This window comes from Podarcis cretensis (genome assembly GCF_951804945.1).
Source record: "Podarcis cretensis genome assembly, chromosome: 10".
NCBI classification, from domain to species: domain Eukaryota; kingdom Metazoa; phylum Chordata; class Lepidosauria; order Squamata; family Lacertidae; genus Podarcis; species Podarcis cretensis.
In genome coordinates, this window is record NC_137179.1 from 22,420,797 (window position 1) to 22,436,396 (window position 15,600).

General features: G+C 45.9%; 1 protein-coding gene across 4 annotated transcripts in view; it reads right to left on the reverse strand.

The window, feature by feature from the left end:
• Nucleotides 1-15,600, reverse strand: part of CREB3L2 (cAMP responsive element binding protein 3 like 2) — a 298,302-nt gene that overhangs the window by 245,208 nt on the left and 37,494 nt on the right. For all 4 annotated transcript variants that reach the window (XR_013842796.1, XR_013842797.1, XM_079992718.1 and 1 more), the window contains exon 2: nt 6,803-7,019. Coding sequence is in view for 2 of the 4 variants with exons in the window: in XM_079992718.1 (XP_079848844.1) it covers nt 6,803-7,019 (217 nt within the window). In the remaining 2 variants the exon portion in view is untranslated. The remainder of the gene's footprint in view (nt 1-6,802; nt 7,020-15,600) is intronic.

Sequence of the window (15,600 nt, forward strand, 5' to 3'; positions counted from 1 at the left end):
CAAGGAGGGTCTGGCAATCGTGAAGGGAGTAAAAAAATTCCATGATTTCTTGTACGGGCGGCCCTTCACCGTGGTGACTGACCACAAGCCGTTGCTTGGCTTGTTTGCCCCTGAAAAGCAGACCCCCCAAGTGCTGTCTCCTCGCGTCCTCAGGTGGTCAATTTTCCTTGCCAGCTACCAGTATGCACTGATTCACCGTCCGGGGAAGGCGATGGGCCATGCGGACGCCCTCAGCAGGCTACCACTACCGGAAACAGGCCCCGACCCAGCACCTGCACAAGAGGTTATGAGCCTGGAGCTGCTTCCTGACCGCCCCATTCAGGCACAAGAAGTTGCACACCATTCCAAGAAAGATAGGGTCATCTCCCGGGTCCTGGACTGGGTGTGGAGGGGATGGCCCAGCAGCAGCCCCGGGCCAGAATTCACCGGCTACACAACCCGCAAACATGAACTGTCGGCCCACAAGGGGTGCCTGTTATGGGGAAGCAGGGTCGTTGTTCCCCAGCCCCTCCGCAAAAGGGTTCTCACAGCCCTACACGAGACACACCCAGGGGTAGTAAGAATGAAGGCCCTTGCCAGGAGTTATGTGTGGTGGCCAGGGATCGACGGAGAGATAGAGGCCTGGGTCAAACACTGCCAGGCCTGCCAAGAATCCCGCCCAGATCCCCCAAGGGCCCCAGTCCAGTCCTGGGAGTCCGCCCGAGCACCATGGTCACGCCTGCATGTGGACTTCGCTGGCCCCTTTCAGGGGAAAACATTCTTCATAGTGGTGGACTCCTACACCAAATGGCTGGAAGTCGCACTGGTACCGTCCACTTCTACGTCCGCAGCCATCCGGGTACTACGCAGGCTGTTTGCAACCCACGGGCTCCCTGACACTCTCGTCTCAGACAACGGGACTGCATTTACGTCAGGAGAATTCCAAACCTTCACAACGCAGAACGCCATCCGCCACATCCGTTCGGCGCCATTCCACCCTGCCACCAATGGCCAAGCAGAACGCATGGTGCGGACCACCAAGGACACCCTTCGCCGTATGACACAAGGGGATTGGGAGTACCGCCTTGCCACATTCCTTCTAGCACAGCACAGCACCCCCAGCTCAACGACTGGCCGGAGCCCCGCTGAACTACTAATGGGTCGGCGCCTTGCAATCAGATTGGACCGCCTTCACCCCGATAGAGCTCAGGATGAGGCAGTGGTGGGGGAAGGCAAGAACCCCCGGACCTTCGAGGCTCAGGACCCAGTGTACGCAAAGAATTTTGGGGCAGGCCCAGCATGGGTACCCGCCACAGTCACCAGGGTCACTGGCCCCGTGTCGTATGAGGTGCTAACGGATGGGGGGCAATGCTGGCGCCGCCACTGCGACCAGATACGGCGACGATTCCCAGGAGAAAACCAGGAGGAGGAAAGGGCAGAGGAGTCCCAAGGGAACAGAGGGGCAGTGAGGCCCATAGAGCACGAGGGGCCAGCAGGAGAGGCAGAATCAGTAAATACAGAGAGGACCTGCGAGGCCGAAAGGACACCGGAACCAGAACCACGACTGAGTGAGCCGGTTGCGCCAGACCAAACAGCCCCATCACAGCCAGCATCCTTGGAACACGAGCCAGAACCTGAACCCCGGACCAGGGAACACCCCAGGCCGCAACGCACACGTAGGCCGCCGGCGTACCTCGAGGACTATGAATGCAACCTCCCGGGCAGGACTGGAACTTAGAGGGGAGGGGTGTTATGTACTGGGTTGAATAGGATCCAAACTGCAGCAGTCTGATTGGCCCTAGAACAATAGGATCCAAAAGGCAGCAGCCTGATTGGTCCTAGAACAATAGGATTCAGAATGCAGCAGTCTGATTGGTCCTAGAACAATGCAGCAGTATGATTGGTTGGCAGGAACTACCCAATCATGCTCCAGATAGAAGTGAATCCACAACCTGATTGGCTTACAGTAGAATTCCGGAATTAGCCAATCATGTGCAGCCCATTGTGTAAATAATGTATATAAAGCAGATACCTTGAGGGGACTTTCATTCATTCCTCCTCACCACTATGAGCTGAATAAAGAGCATGAAATCACTTTGCGACTCTGAGTATATTTCATCTATGTAACTGGTAGAGGGTACAGGAGGTGTCAGGGATTGAAACTCATACCTTCTGGGTGCAATGTACCCCCACTGAACAACATCCCTCTCCACAGTGTACTACTTTGAAGCTGTACTATTAGAATGACCTACTCAGACTTCCTAACCTACATACATACAACAAACCACAGAGGTTCTATAAAGCTATAAAATCAATCAATCTGTGCATTGTTTTTGGACCTATGGGTTTCACAATTCAGCTAGCATGCTGGAAAGAGGGTTTTTTGTTTTTGTTTTTTAAGTCAATGAAATTGAAAAACAGGTTTATGGCCCATCTGGAAGGCCAACAAAACAAAGTTTTTAACTGACTTCCGAAAAGCTGAACTATAAACACAAATTAAAGTAATCAAAACAATTTAGCACAGAGTGCAACAATTTGATGAAAATAATGATCTGTTTAAAAGCCTGGGAAAATTAAAATGTTGCTGCCCGATGCCAACATTGTTTGATGCCAGCCACAGGCATTTAAAAAACAAACAACCCCAGGCTATTTTAATACATTATTACTTTCATCAAGCTGTAATCTATTTCAACTTAAAATAAAAAAGCAAAAACAGCTGGCCCACAAGCCAGGGCCACTTCAAAACATTAATTATTCTGAGAAACCAAATCCCCAGGTACAATGCACAAAGCGCTTAGCATCATTTATGAATGAAACGTGTTCATAAAATGCCCACAAGTGGCATTTGTCATGGATGCTTTAGCTGAGATTCCTGCATCGCTGGGGGTTAGACTAGATGACCCTTGGGGTCCCTTCCAACTCATGCATTCCTCCATCTTAAAAAAAAAATGCATACCCTTGAGGGCAAAAACGCAATCCTCATATTGGTGCATCTTGGGGACAAAAGTGTGACCATCATTTATTTAAAGCAATCTAACTTCTCTATGGGGGGAAAAAATCAAACAGGACTCTGTTGCCATAGGAACCAGATTCAATTTTCAATTATACTTTTTTTTATATAAAAGGGAACCTTTTGCCCTTTAGACAGAACTGAATCCACATGGGGAAGAAAGGGGGAAAATATGAGGTGGATTCTGGGGGCGAGGGGGGGCATTTGCATGCCACTTCTTAAGCTCTTATCCACCTCCATTCTCTGCAAGAGTTTTATGTAGGCATCATCGCTTGGAGCAGTAAAGTAAGTGTTTGATGAGTCACCAGATGTATGACTCATCACAAGACTTTTTTTTTTAGGTGGGGGGGGGGAGAAAAGGATGCTGGGAATGCCTGCTTCACACTCCCAGAAGAAAGCTGCACGGAAATGGGAACCAAGGACTGCATAATTAAAAGCAGACCAAGTTAAAAGGCAACTATATAAAGTGAACCAGAAATTACTCTGGATCTGCACGATAAATGTTATTCTGTTTCGGAAGATAGCATCAAGTTCATTATACAGTGGTACCTTGGGTTACATACGCTTCAGGTTACAGCCTCCGCTAACCCAGAAATAGTGCTTCAGGTTAAGAACTTTGCTTCGGGATGAGAACAGAAATCGTGCTCCGGCGGCGCAGCAGCAGCAGGAGGCCCCATTAGCTAAAGTGGTGCTTCAGTTTAAGAACAGTTTCAGGTTAAGTACGGACCTCCGGAACGAATTAAGTACTTAACCCGAGGTACCACTGTATATCGGCCTTCCCTAAAATGCTGCTGGAAGTCTGCTTTTCCTTCTAGTTTCCAGTGTCCAGGCCATGAGTGCTGTTGTTGTAACACACTCCTGACCTTAGGGTGAAGGGTGGGCAATCATTAATAGTAACAATTTAGTCAAAAAGATACCCCCCACTCAACTTCCAAGGTACGACTGTACAGACATTTCTTACCTATAAAGCCCTAAACTAGAAGTGGGGAACCTGACGTTCTCCAGCTGTGGTTGGACTACAATTCCCATCATACCTGACCATTGGGCTTTCCTGGCTGGGGCTGATGGGAGCCAGAAGCTGGACACAGCCCAGAGGTTTCCCCATTCATGATATGAATGGTAAGGGGACTAATATGGCTGAATGACTAATATGTCATTCTACCTCACACAATCCTGCCTGTCTGCTACATTCAACATTGACCCCACTGGTTTCACATGCTAGACTGGCTGGGGCCCAAGACAGGGTCTCTTCTATTGCATAGGTCCGGCCATCATCTTCTCTCGCCACCTCCAGCCTTGCCATCCAAGTAATCATCTCCTAAACTTAAGAAGCCTCCTTGCAAGTATTTCCTTTGATAGAAAGATGCTCCAGGCCCTTATCATGTCAGCTTCCATTGTCTCGATCTTTGCCTAGATCTACCAGTGGCATGACCACAGGGGCAGCTGCCCTGGGTGCAAAATTCTGAGGGGTACAAAAATTCCAAAAGGAAAAAAAAACCCCGGAAAATAGTAGGTCGCTGAGCTATTGCCCCTTCGTTGCAGCCTATCAGTGGGTGGTTATGAGGACACTTAATAATAATAATAATAATTTATTCTTTATACCCCGCCCATTCTTGCTCTTGCTCTGGGTGCTGGAACCCACGCTATGCCGCTGAGACCTATGATACCCTTTTCAAATGAGACAGCTAGAGCTATATGTGGTATTCAAGACATGGCTGCCTGAAAGAGGTATATAAAAAGAATTATGATAGTTGCAGTTTGCACCCTTCAATGTTCAGGCTTCATTTTCATGTCACTTAAAAGAATCCTTATGTTAGAAACGTGTTGGATATAGATATTACATGTACTTGATCATTCAAGAAACAAAATGCAAGTCGTGAATTACCACTTGGAATTCTGGCAAGTATGATAGCTGACAGTTACTGTTATATAAAGCTGCTCTGAGATGGTTTTTAGCAGCACATACGGCTGGTTTTCACACTTGTATTCACAAGAGTTGACAAGGGCCACAGAACTGCAGCAGACCACCTGCAAATTCTGTTCAATCTCCTTTCCTGTAATATTTCATATTCCTTCCTATTTAGCTCATCCCTTCCCATCTGCCTTTTTAATTTGTGACTCTCAAAATGCACCTGAGCAGACTCCATTGCAGTATCCTTTCAGATACTTGCATCTTAAAAACAAACTTGCATCTTAACTTCACTGAGTTTGAATTTGCACACCTTCACTCTGCCATATTTTGCAAGTCACTTTTCAGAGATGACTGGGACACCTACATAGCAAACACACACACACACACACAGAGAGAGAGAGAGAGAGAGAGAGAGCGCAGATCCATCTTTTTTAAAAATGCAAATATAGGTCTCCTCACCAATTCAATATGCATTCAGTGAGCCTTCCCTAACCGAGTTCCCTCCAGAGGTTTTGAACTACCACTCTCGTCAGCCACAATCAGCACAGCACAATTGTCCCAGGCAACTGGGGGGTTGGGGAAGGCTGGGTTAAACCATATTCAAGGATAGGAAACATGAATCTCCTCTGTGAAAAATCATTTGGCAGCAGGGCAGAAAAACCATATATGCAGGGACTCATGCAAGGACAAAAGAGGCACCTCGCCTAACATTCTAGCCTCCAAAATGCACAATTCTAGAAGTAGTTTCTCAACTGTACCATCAACTTCCTTCACCCTACTTCTTTGAGCAGGGAGAAGTTCTGGGATCACAGTGCTTACCTGGGCTTAGTTTCCTTTGGAAGGAAGTCAGAGCAGGTTTTTTGGCAGGTCCTGCTATAGGAACACTCGCTCTTGGAACACAAAGAATTATACCCAAACCTTGTTACACAAGTGGCTGATTTAGAAATCTGAACAGCCAGTTTGCTCACTTCCTTACTTGTGTTTTGGTGGTCAATGGCAGACATTTCTGACAGAAAGCATGGAGGGAAAGAGAGAGTGGAAAATCAGGGAGCAGGAGAGCTTTGACATTTCCCTTTTTTTTGGCTTTTGCAAATTGGCTGCAGAAGTTTCAGGCAGAAAGCATGGGTGAAAATGCCAGGAGCTCGTCCTACACTTGAGTAGGACCCTGGCAGAGAAAAATGTCCCCTTAGGAAATAACGGAAACCATCATGCATTGATGCGAAAGTTTGCCTAACAAACAATTTCCTGGGAGCACATTTTGTTTGAAAAGAGGGACCTGTGTGTATTTGAAATTATTTACAAATATACAGGTTGAGAAGAGGTGGAAGTAGAGCGTAAACACTCCGGTTGATAACCAATTCCATATCAGATCTCTGGAGAGGCAGCCAGCACCTCAAAGCAATTACTTATAAAGGCCAAACCCGCTAGACGAAAGGGTTTTCCGTTTTGGAGGCGCTTCGCAAAACGAATTTCCCTATGGGCTTGCTTCGCAAGACGAAAATGTCTTGCGAGTTCCTGCGGGGGTTTTTTCCCTTTTCCCCCCTTTTCCTAAGCCGCTAAGCTGCTTATCAGCTGATCCGCTGATAAGCCGCTTAACAGCTGATCGCTAAAAGCCGCTAAACCGCTAATAGTGCTAATCCGCTAAGCTGTCAATGGGCTTGCTTCGCAAGACGAAAAAACCGCTATACGAAGAGCCTCACGGAACGGATTAATTTCGTCTTGCGAGGCACCACTGTATCTTAGGAAGGCAGGGATAGGAGCCCCCTTTCAGCTATTTCCTAGCCATTCAGAAAATTCAAAGAAGATCATCTGAAAAATCAGCTCCCATGGAAACACAACCAACTAGAATATCCCAGACTGTAAAAATTCTTTTGTGAAGTCCAAAACTCATTAACCCATACCTTCATTGAAGTTATCATCGGCTGAAATGTGGGTTAGCGGGGACTGTGGCCGCGAGTCACCACAGAGAGAGTAGCTGTGCTCTGCTTGGATGAGGGGAGCTGGAGAAGCAGGTGACAGTTCCACTTCCATTATCTCATCTTTGTCGGACAGAAAGGGGTCGTTCAAGAGCTGCCCCAAAACGTCCTGGGAAAACTCATCGAGGAGTTCAGTGAAATGCTGCGAGAGAGAGAGAAAAGGAAAAAAGAATACTGAGGATGTCCTTTCACTGCGACATAAAGGCATTCACCAAAATAACAAACACTGGCAAACGAATAAAAGTGATAAGCATCAAAGTCTTTTAACAATTTGGGGCCCTACAGTCGTTCAGTGCCAAATCCTGGGCAGCAATTTCATTTGTGGTTCTTGGATGGTTTGCATCATCATAACAGTCATCCATCAGTGTTAGTGTCATTCATTTAGGGTTATCATACATATGCAGGACGTGTTGGTGCAAATACAAGCAGGGCAACTAATGAGCACATTAGCATCAGGAGACATTGCTAATGGGGACAATCCAGGATACACACCCTGCATTTCAGTGAACACCTTTTACAGTGTCCCGGAGAGGAAAAACATTCAACTAAAACGAGGCAACAAGCTAGCTAGATGCAAGTTATTGTAAAAACCATTTCAGGCTGTAAACCCACCAGACACTGAAAGCATGTGACTTCTACAAAAGACTCCAGGGAACTGTAGTTGGTTAATGATGCTGGGCATTTTGGTTCTGCAAGGGGTGAACTACCATTCCCACGGTTTACTGGAGGAAGCCATGTTCTTTAATTGTACGGTGTGTACACAGCCTAAGACCATGGCAAATGCAGCAGTTTCCAGCTTGAACATGTCATTGAGGCACTAAGCAAACTCCAGTATCAGTTTGATGCCCCAGTATGAAGGTCTTGATGACCTCAAGCTAGAGTTGAAAGTCCAGGTCACTCTGAACTGAAACTGCCTCCAACAATCCTAATGTAGTTGTACCAAAGGAAAAACCTATACTTGGGAAAAGGAGTGGAGGAAAGAAGAACCAGGAACCTAGGAAAACAAAGGAAATGTGACTTCTGCCAGCCCAATAAATGCACACTGGGGGTTACACTGCACCAGACATGTACTAGTTCAATGCACACAGAAAAGGACAGATGATGTTCCTCATAAAGCGGGAGCGTTTTCTTTTATTTAAGTCATTATCAGATTTTGCCACCCACATGCCTGACCCCACTGATGTGCTGAAGCTTATAATAATGCAGAAAAATGGAATTCCGATCCTTGGAACTTCAATATGAAGAAGGGGAGGGGGGGACCAAGGCTTTTAAAAGGACAACTTGGTCATGCCCCAGCTGGAGCCTCCAGCAGCAGCTCAGTCTGTCCGGCCACATACCACGCCTTTCAGACAAAACATTCCTTTCATGGAGCCTGCCGCTGGCATAAGAGGCTATTTATGTCTGATTGCAAGAACCCCTGTAGGGGAGGCCAAGGCCCACACTTCAGTTAACTCTCAACTTCTCTGCAAAAGTTAAGTCGATGCAATACCAGAAGCAACAGGATGTCTGCCTGGCACTGTGAAATGGAGGACAAACCAGAACCTGACCTACTTTACCCTATTTAGGTACTAAGCATCATAACCTAAATAATAAGAGTGTCCTCCATTCTCCCTTACCTAACTTAAACACCACCATCCATGCACAAGAGGAGGTATCCACAGGCTTACTAGGAGGACTAAAAGATTTGCATAAGTAGAAAATAATATTGGGAGTGAAAAAACCAGCTGAATCCAGACTGAATAGCTAAGTTGGAAGAACAAATGCTACAGGTCCCACTTGTTAAAATGTCTTAAAACGAATACCTAGTTATTTGTAGAGCTACAAAGAACGCAGATCACAATCAGTAACTGCCTTGTTCTTTGCAATAAAACCAGTTCATCTGCTGTTATTTTAGGATGAAACTATAAAACTATCAAGGCAGAGGACCCAAGCTTTTTTTGGCAACTATGCCACAAGTCACATTCTATTATTTTTAGATAGCGCCAGTCTAGTATGAGCTGAAATACATTTGCAGGCCTTCATGCCTGTAGCCCACTAAGTCAGGGTGTCAGCAGCAACACAGTGAGTGTGAGGTAGGCAAGTGTCTACAACTGAATTGTCAGACCAGACCCACCTGCTCCAGGTGCCCCACTTACCGCCTATTGCCTCTGTCACATTCAGCACCAGCACCCATGGGTCACAGGGGCCCAAGTATTTACCAGCAACTCCCCATCGGGGTCTGCAACTCGCACACAAGTCTTAAATTTGGGTGCACCACCCATCATGTCCATGCTTCAGCCAACAATCCATGTGCCCAAATGCTGGGTGAATGTCCTACCTGCTGGGTTACACTGATGGGGTCAGGAGTCCACAATTTTCTGTTGGCCTTGGTAGCCAAGCCAGAGTCTGTTGCTGCTAGAACCCTGCACTTTCCCCTATCCCAGACCTTGTACCAGGGTCAACCTCCTGATTCCATCCCCAGCTCAAAGCTTGGCTATCTGAAAATCTGGGGTCCATGACAGTATTCTGGATCCACCACATTATCAAGGAAATGTTTTCCCCAAAACTGCTGCATTCTCAAATCCCCCCTCCTGTCTCTCCCTTAACTTGGTCAGATTCAGGCATTTAATGTTCCTTCCACAGAGCATTCGGTTACCTGCATTTACAAGTTGTTTGCCTGCTCAAGCTAAAATCTAAAGATGGATTCATAGGAAACAGCGTAGTGGATATGAATTTAGCCTAACATGTTGAGGCCAGAACATGCTCATGTACATTTTTCTGCATCTCTCCTCGATTGGCTTCTGGTCCCTTCCGTGTTCCTACACTACACTCTTGAGAGCATTACAGCAAAGAAGGTCATTTAGAAATATGTGGTACACTCAGTTTTGAGTTGGGTGTGTGCTTGCTTCTGCGTGCATAAGATGACTTCACCCAACATTTGCACATGACAGTGTTTACCCCCCAAGGAGTCCAACGCCCACAATCCACACGAAGGGTGCACTCTGTGTTTATTGCTGCTTGCCCAAATAGATACTCAGGGAGAACAGCTGTGCTGCAGAATTGCAGACAGCAGCATCAAGAGGTAATGTCAAGATGAAATACCCCCTCTCCAGAATTCAACTGCCAAGTAGAAAATTTTGCAGAGGAGGGTGGATGGGGATGAGAATGCATCAATTTTGGTATGGTCAAAAATGGTCTATTTCAGGGTAGACTTCGAATGGTTTGCCCAACCACTTGCGGTGGAAATAGATCTCTTTGGTGTAGCCAGCAGACGCTATGCCTCCATCATCCTAGGGGCATTTTGGAAGGAGAAATTATAGCTACCTCTGCCCACGAAAACTCACTGCCACCATGGGCAGTGGCAAATTTTCAAAAGGAAAAAGCAACGTAACTATTCACCACCAACAGTAAGCATCTACAAGCATACATACTGACATCTATCAAAAGTCTGTAGCTATCTCCTGAAATCAGGAAAGAATCTGCATACTTTCCCCCCCTTTTTTATTACACTTTGCAATGGAGTACTGGTGCAACTCTGCAAAAAGGCAAAATGCACGCATACGAATGTTGCAGTGTTCAGTGCTCTTATTCATTGTTAAAACCAGTCATGACCTCCTCCATGTTGTTCCCTCCCCTCCCACTTTGTTTTCTGCCCCCTAACCAGCCAGGATTCTGTACCCACTGAGCATGCTCATCAGAGCAACACCCCCATCAGAGTCCCATCAATGGACTCTGATGAGGGCGCCCCCCCTTTAGGGTTTTGTTTCTAAAGATCTATTTGAACTAAATGTTTGTTTTTCATTTTGTACTTCTGCAAACTTCAGGTTTTCCCCAAGCCCATTGGTACATATTGCTTGTGTATGGGTATTATGGTTAAGCAACAATATTTACACCTAAGCACTGGGAATAAAGGGAATGAGGCATTTTCTTCTTCCAAGAAAGCAGGGTCTTTCCCCTCACTTTACACATTTACAAAATCTGTCATCAGCATTCCAACGTTCTCCTTTTCTGACAACCAGAGTGCAACAGCAAAAACTGTTCCACAGCTTAGCAAGTACAGGCACATTAAGATTCTTTTGCGATTATCACTTTGCGCTTCAACTTTGAGCGAAGGGCGGAAGGGGGGAATGTTTGCAAGGTTTTAATAGTCCTATAATACTGGGAAAGCCGCTGACGAAATAATTACCTTTAAATAGTTTTATGGCTAATTGATACTCAAAACCCGTGCTAGATTAAGAAGGTGTGAGGTCCAAGTGTAGAATTTATGTTCTGTGGCTCCACTTTATCTCTCTCCTCTTCAGCACATTCCAATCTCTGCCGATCCTCACTCCACCTTGCCCTGTTAAAACTCCTGAGATCATAGAATCATAGAGTTGGAAGAGACCACAAGGGCCATCGAGTCCAACCCCCTGCCAAGCAGGAAACACCATCAGAGCACTCCTGACATATGGTTGCCAAGCCTCTGCTTAAAGACCTCCAAAGAAGGAGACTCCACCACACTCCTTGGCAGCAAATTCCACTGTCAAACAGCTCTTACTGTCAAGACGTTCTTCCTAATGTTTAGGTGGAATCTTCTTTCTTGTAGTTTGGAGCCATTGCTCCGTGTCCGCTTCTCTGGAGCAACAGAAAACAACCTTTCTCCCTCCTCTATGAGACATCCTTTTATATATTTGAACATGGCTATCATATCACCCCTTAACCTCCTCTTCTCCAGGCTAAACATGCCCAGCTCCCTTAGCCGTTCCTCATAAGGCATTGTTTCCAGGCCTTTGACCATTTTGGTTGCCCTTCTCTGGACACGTTCCACTTTGTCAGTGTCCTTCTTGAACTGTGGTGCCCAGAACTGGACACAGTACTCCAGGTGAGGTCTGACCAGAGCAGAATACAGTGGCACTATTACTTCCCTTGATCTAGATGCAATACTCCTATTGATGCAGCCCAGAATTGCATTGGCTTTTTTAGCTGCCGCGTCACACTGTTGGCTCACGTCAAGTTTGTGGTCAACCAAGACTCCTAGATCCTTTTCACATGTACTGCTCTCAAGCCAGGTGTCACCCATCTTGTATTTGTGCCTCTCATTTTTTTTGCCCAAGTGCAATACTTTACATTTCTCCCTGTTGAAATTCATCTTGTTTGTTTTGGCCCAGTTCTCTAATCTGTCAAGGTCGTTTTGAAGTGTGATCCTGTCCTCTGGGGTGTTAGCCACCCCTCCCATCTTGCTGTCCTGGTACAGAGATCAACAACTGATTTTTTCCTCCGCAGGTCAAAGCCTCTCTGAAGGTGACAGGGAAAGAGGGACAGCAACCTACTGAACATAGTCAGCTAAGACTTACAGGCTCCAGTGAGAGGAGGGAAATTACCCAACCTCAGGCAACTTGCGCAAACATGGAAAGATCCCACTATCCAGCTTCAGGCAATGCCCCCATCTGACTGCAGCCCCCGGCCACAGTGTTTGGTAGGTCCCTTGAACCCTCCTCTGCAGAAGCTTTTGCAGGGCGGAGAGGAGAAGGGCAAGATTCTGCAAGCTGCCTTCCGCTTCCGTAAAATTAGCTACTCACCAAGGAGATTACTCACATTTTAAGATTCCCACACAGCTGAGAAAATGGCAACGGTTCCAAACAGGACATCACACAGGACAAGTTCATTACCAGTGACTCGAGTCAGGATAATGAAGCCCTCAGCACTGTCAAAATTACCTTAGCCAGCTTAACTAGGGCTCTGCTCTCAAAAGAGTACTTTAGCAAAATGGTTAGCCCAGTCTTGCTGGGTTTACTTAACCCAAGGAGCCAGCTTATCTGCTTGATCTTATTTAGCAGCAAACCAGCGCATGCTGAGCAGCTTGTTTGTCCTCAAGTGCAACAAATTAAGGCCATGTCTTCATGTCATCGGGATTCACAAATGCAGAGAGCAGCAGGATGGCACGCGATATCACACCACTTAAATCAAGAATATGGTGTGGAATGACCAGGTGTTGACAACTCCTGATCACATGTGCTGTCTAACATAGCCGTCACCACCAGTCGGCAGAGCAGCTTGCACAACTCAATGGCACATCAGTGTGCATCATTCGTGTATCAAGCGAGAACCGTGCGGGCGCCTCAGCATCAAAACTGAAGTGTCTGTTGCCCCCAACCAGCGATATTAAAACTTTACTAAGAATTATTTTAAGTTGTTTTAAACAACTTTTAATAATAACAGTCCCTCCAGACTTGGTTTTTATTGTGCATTCATAAAGATTTGTGCTCACCGTGCTTTTGGGAAATTGTGACCCACCTCCCTTGTAGTGCTGTTTGTTCTTGCAACTATTTCGAGGCAGGACATGCTGCTTCATTTCCACTCAGTGCTTCTTCATAAAAACATAGGATTGTAGAGCTGGAAGGAACACAAGGGCCATCTAGTCCAACCCCCTACAATGCAGGAATCTTTCACCCAATGTAGGGCTCAAATCCATGACCCTGAAATTAAGTCTCATGCTGTACCAACTGAGCTAATGATGTGTGGATGGTCCAGTATAAATCCACCACTAATCCATTATTATTTTATCAATTGTATGTTACAGAATATGCCCCCCCCCCACAAAAAAAAATCACCACCATGAGTTTGGAGAGGCCCTAAGATATATTAAGGAAGTGCATGCTGCAACTGTGGTTGAGATGTTTGTGATTTTATTGATTTACTATGATGCTTTTGTTGTGCACTGATTTCAGTAGCAGAACAACATGGTAAATCAGCCCTTCCTTCCTTGCAAATAATGCTCAATGAGGAATGAGGGGAAAGACAGATTACGTAATTACAGTGGTACCTCGGGTTAAGAACTTAATTCGTTCCGGAGGTCCGTTCTTAACCTGAAACTGTTCTTAACCTGAAGCACCATTTTAGCTAATGGGGCCTCCTGCTGCCACCGTAGCACAATTTCTGTTCTCATCCTGAAGCAAAGTTCTTAACCCAAGGTACTATTTCTGGGTTAGTGGAGTCTGTAACCTGAAGCGTATGTAACCTGAAGCGTATGTAACCCAAGGTACCACTGTATTTTCATCCCCCCTTCCTTCTCTCCCTACACAGGATGGTATGAACAATCATCCCTTCCCCTTTATCCTCACAGCAGACCTAAGAGACAGAAATAAGTGAGACACCCACTTGTCCAAGATCATCCAAGAATCTTTCTGTGGGCAAATGGGGATTGAAATCTAGGTATCCCCAGCCTAAGCACACTTGAGAACCTATCCACTATGCTGCTATGGAATCCCCACCCCGCAAAGTTATAAAATCCACCAAATGCAAAGGCATGTTGACCAAAGCTGTGAGAAACCACAACAGATACCCTACTCCAACACATTTAGAGCAAGTATGTCCTGTTTCATTTCCTTTCTCAACCTGTGGGTCCCCAGGTGTTGTTGAACTACAACTCCCATCACCCCTAGCTAGCAAGGCCAAAGCTCAGGGATGATGGGAGTTGTAGTCCAACAACATCTGGGGACCCACAGGTTGAGCACTGCTGAGGATAACCACTGGGTGACACCTATATAGGGCAGCACTTTTGCTGTATTAATAGCCACCAATTTCTTTATTTTGCGTAATTATAACTAATATTCTACTTTTCAGAATATAAATCCTTTCACACAACATAAAAATGCCTTAACCAGTGTAAGCCAATCAAATTCTTCCCACACATCACTTAATGGAAGGAGGCCATATGGAAGGAGAAAAAAGTTCAGACAAGGACACCTGGCGCTACTGTCACCTGCCCACTCTCTTGGAATTCTTTCCCAAACCTGATGCCCTTCAGATGCTCTGAACTACAACTCCCATCATGCTGATAAGTGCTGACAGGACCTGCAAACCAAAAGTTCTGGAGCGTTGGGGAAGGCTGAAGTATACATAGGATGGTAGATGGCCCAGTCCCATTGGAACAGGTTCCTATGTCCTCTTTGAATGATCTCTATCATTTGGTTACCAAAAATAAAAATAAAAAAAAGAACCCACCCATATTATTGCGCTTTCTCAGCAGCAAGCATTCGGATACAGCAATACCTCAGGTTAAGAACTTAATTAGTTCTGGAGGTCCGTTCTTAACCTGAAACTGTTCTTAACCCGAGGTACCACTTTAGCTAATGGGGCCTCCTGCTGCCGCTGCGCTGCCACTGCACAATTTTTGTTCTCATCCTGAAGCAAAGTTCTTAACCTGAGGTACTATTTCTGCGTTATTGGAATCTGTAACCTGAAACATCTGTAACCCGAGGTACCACTGTACCAGGAATTCAGCATGCAAGGATTTTCCAGGTATAGAGATAAAATGGACTGGGGAAGCTTCTTGTTGATGTTTCCCATGCATTGCATCCCCATTTTAAGAAAGAGGACCAGTAAAATGTAAAATTATGCCGGCCTATCAAATTTTGGACACTTTAGAAAGAGGAAGCCTTGAAAAGGGGGTGCTTCCACCTTTCATCAAGGCTTTTGTCACATATCAGGCCAACCTGGGCCTTCTCACCCCAGGTAAGCACATAGCAGTGCTCAAGTGTTCTCTCTTTCTCCCTCCAACTATCAGAACAGGCCTCAGACAACAACAGCAGCAGGGAATGATCAGCTGGCTGAGTGTAGTTAATTTCTGTACCACCTTTTCTAAGGTCTCCTGCTATTTCCCTGGGCAGTGCCAATCTTCTTTTCATTTATAATCAGGGTAGTTTTTGCCTTCTTATGTGTGTATTCATGGAAGTAGCCACGTTACAGTGAGCATCTGCTATGTG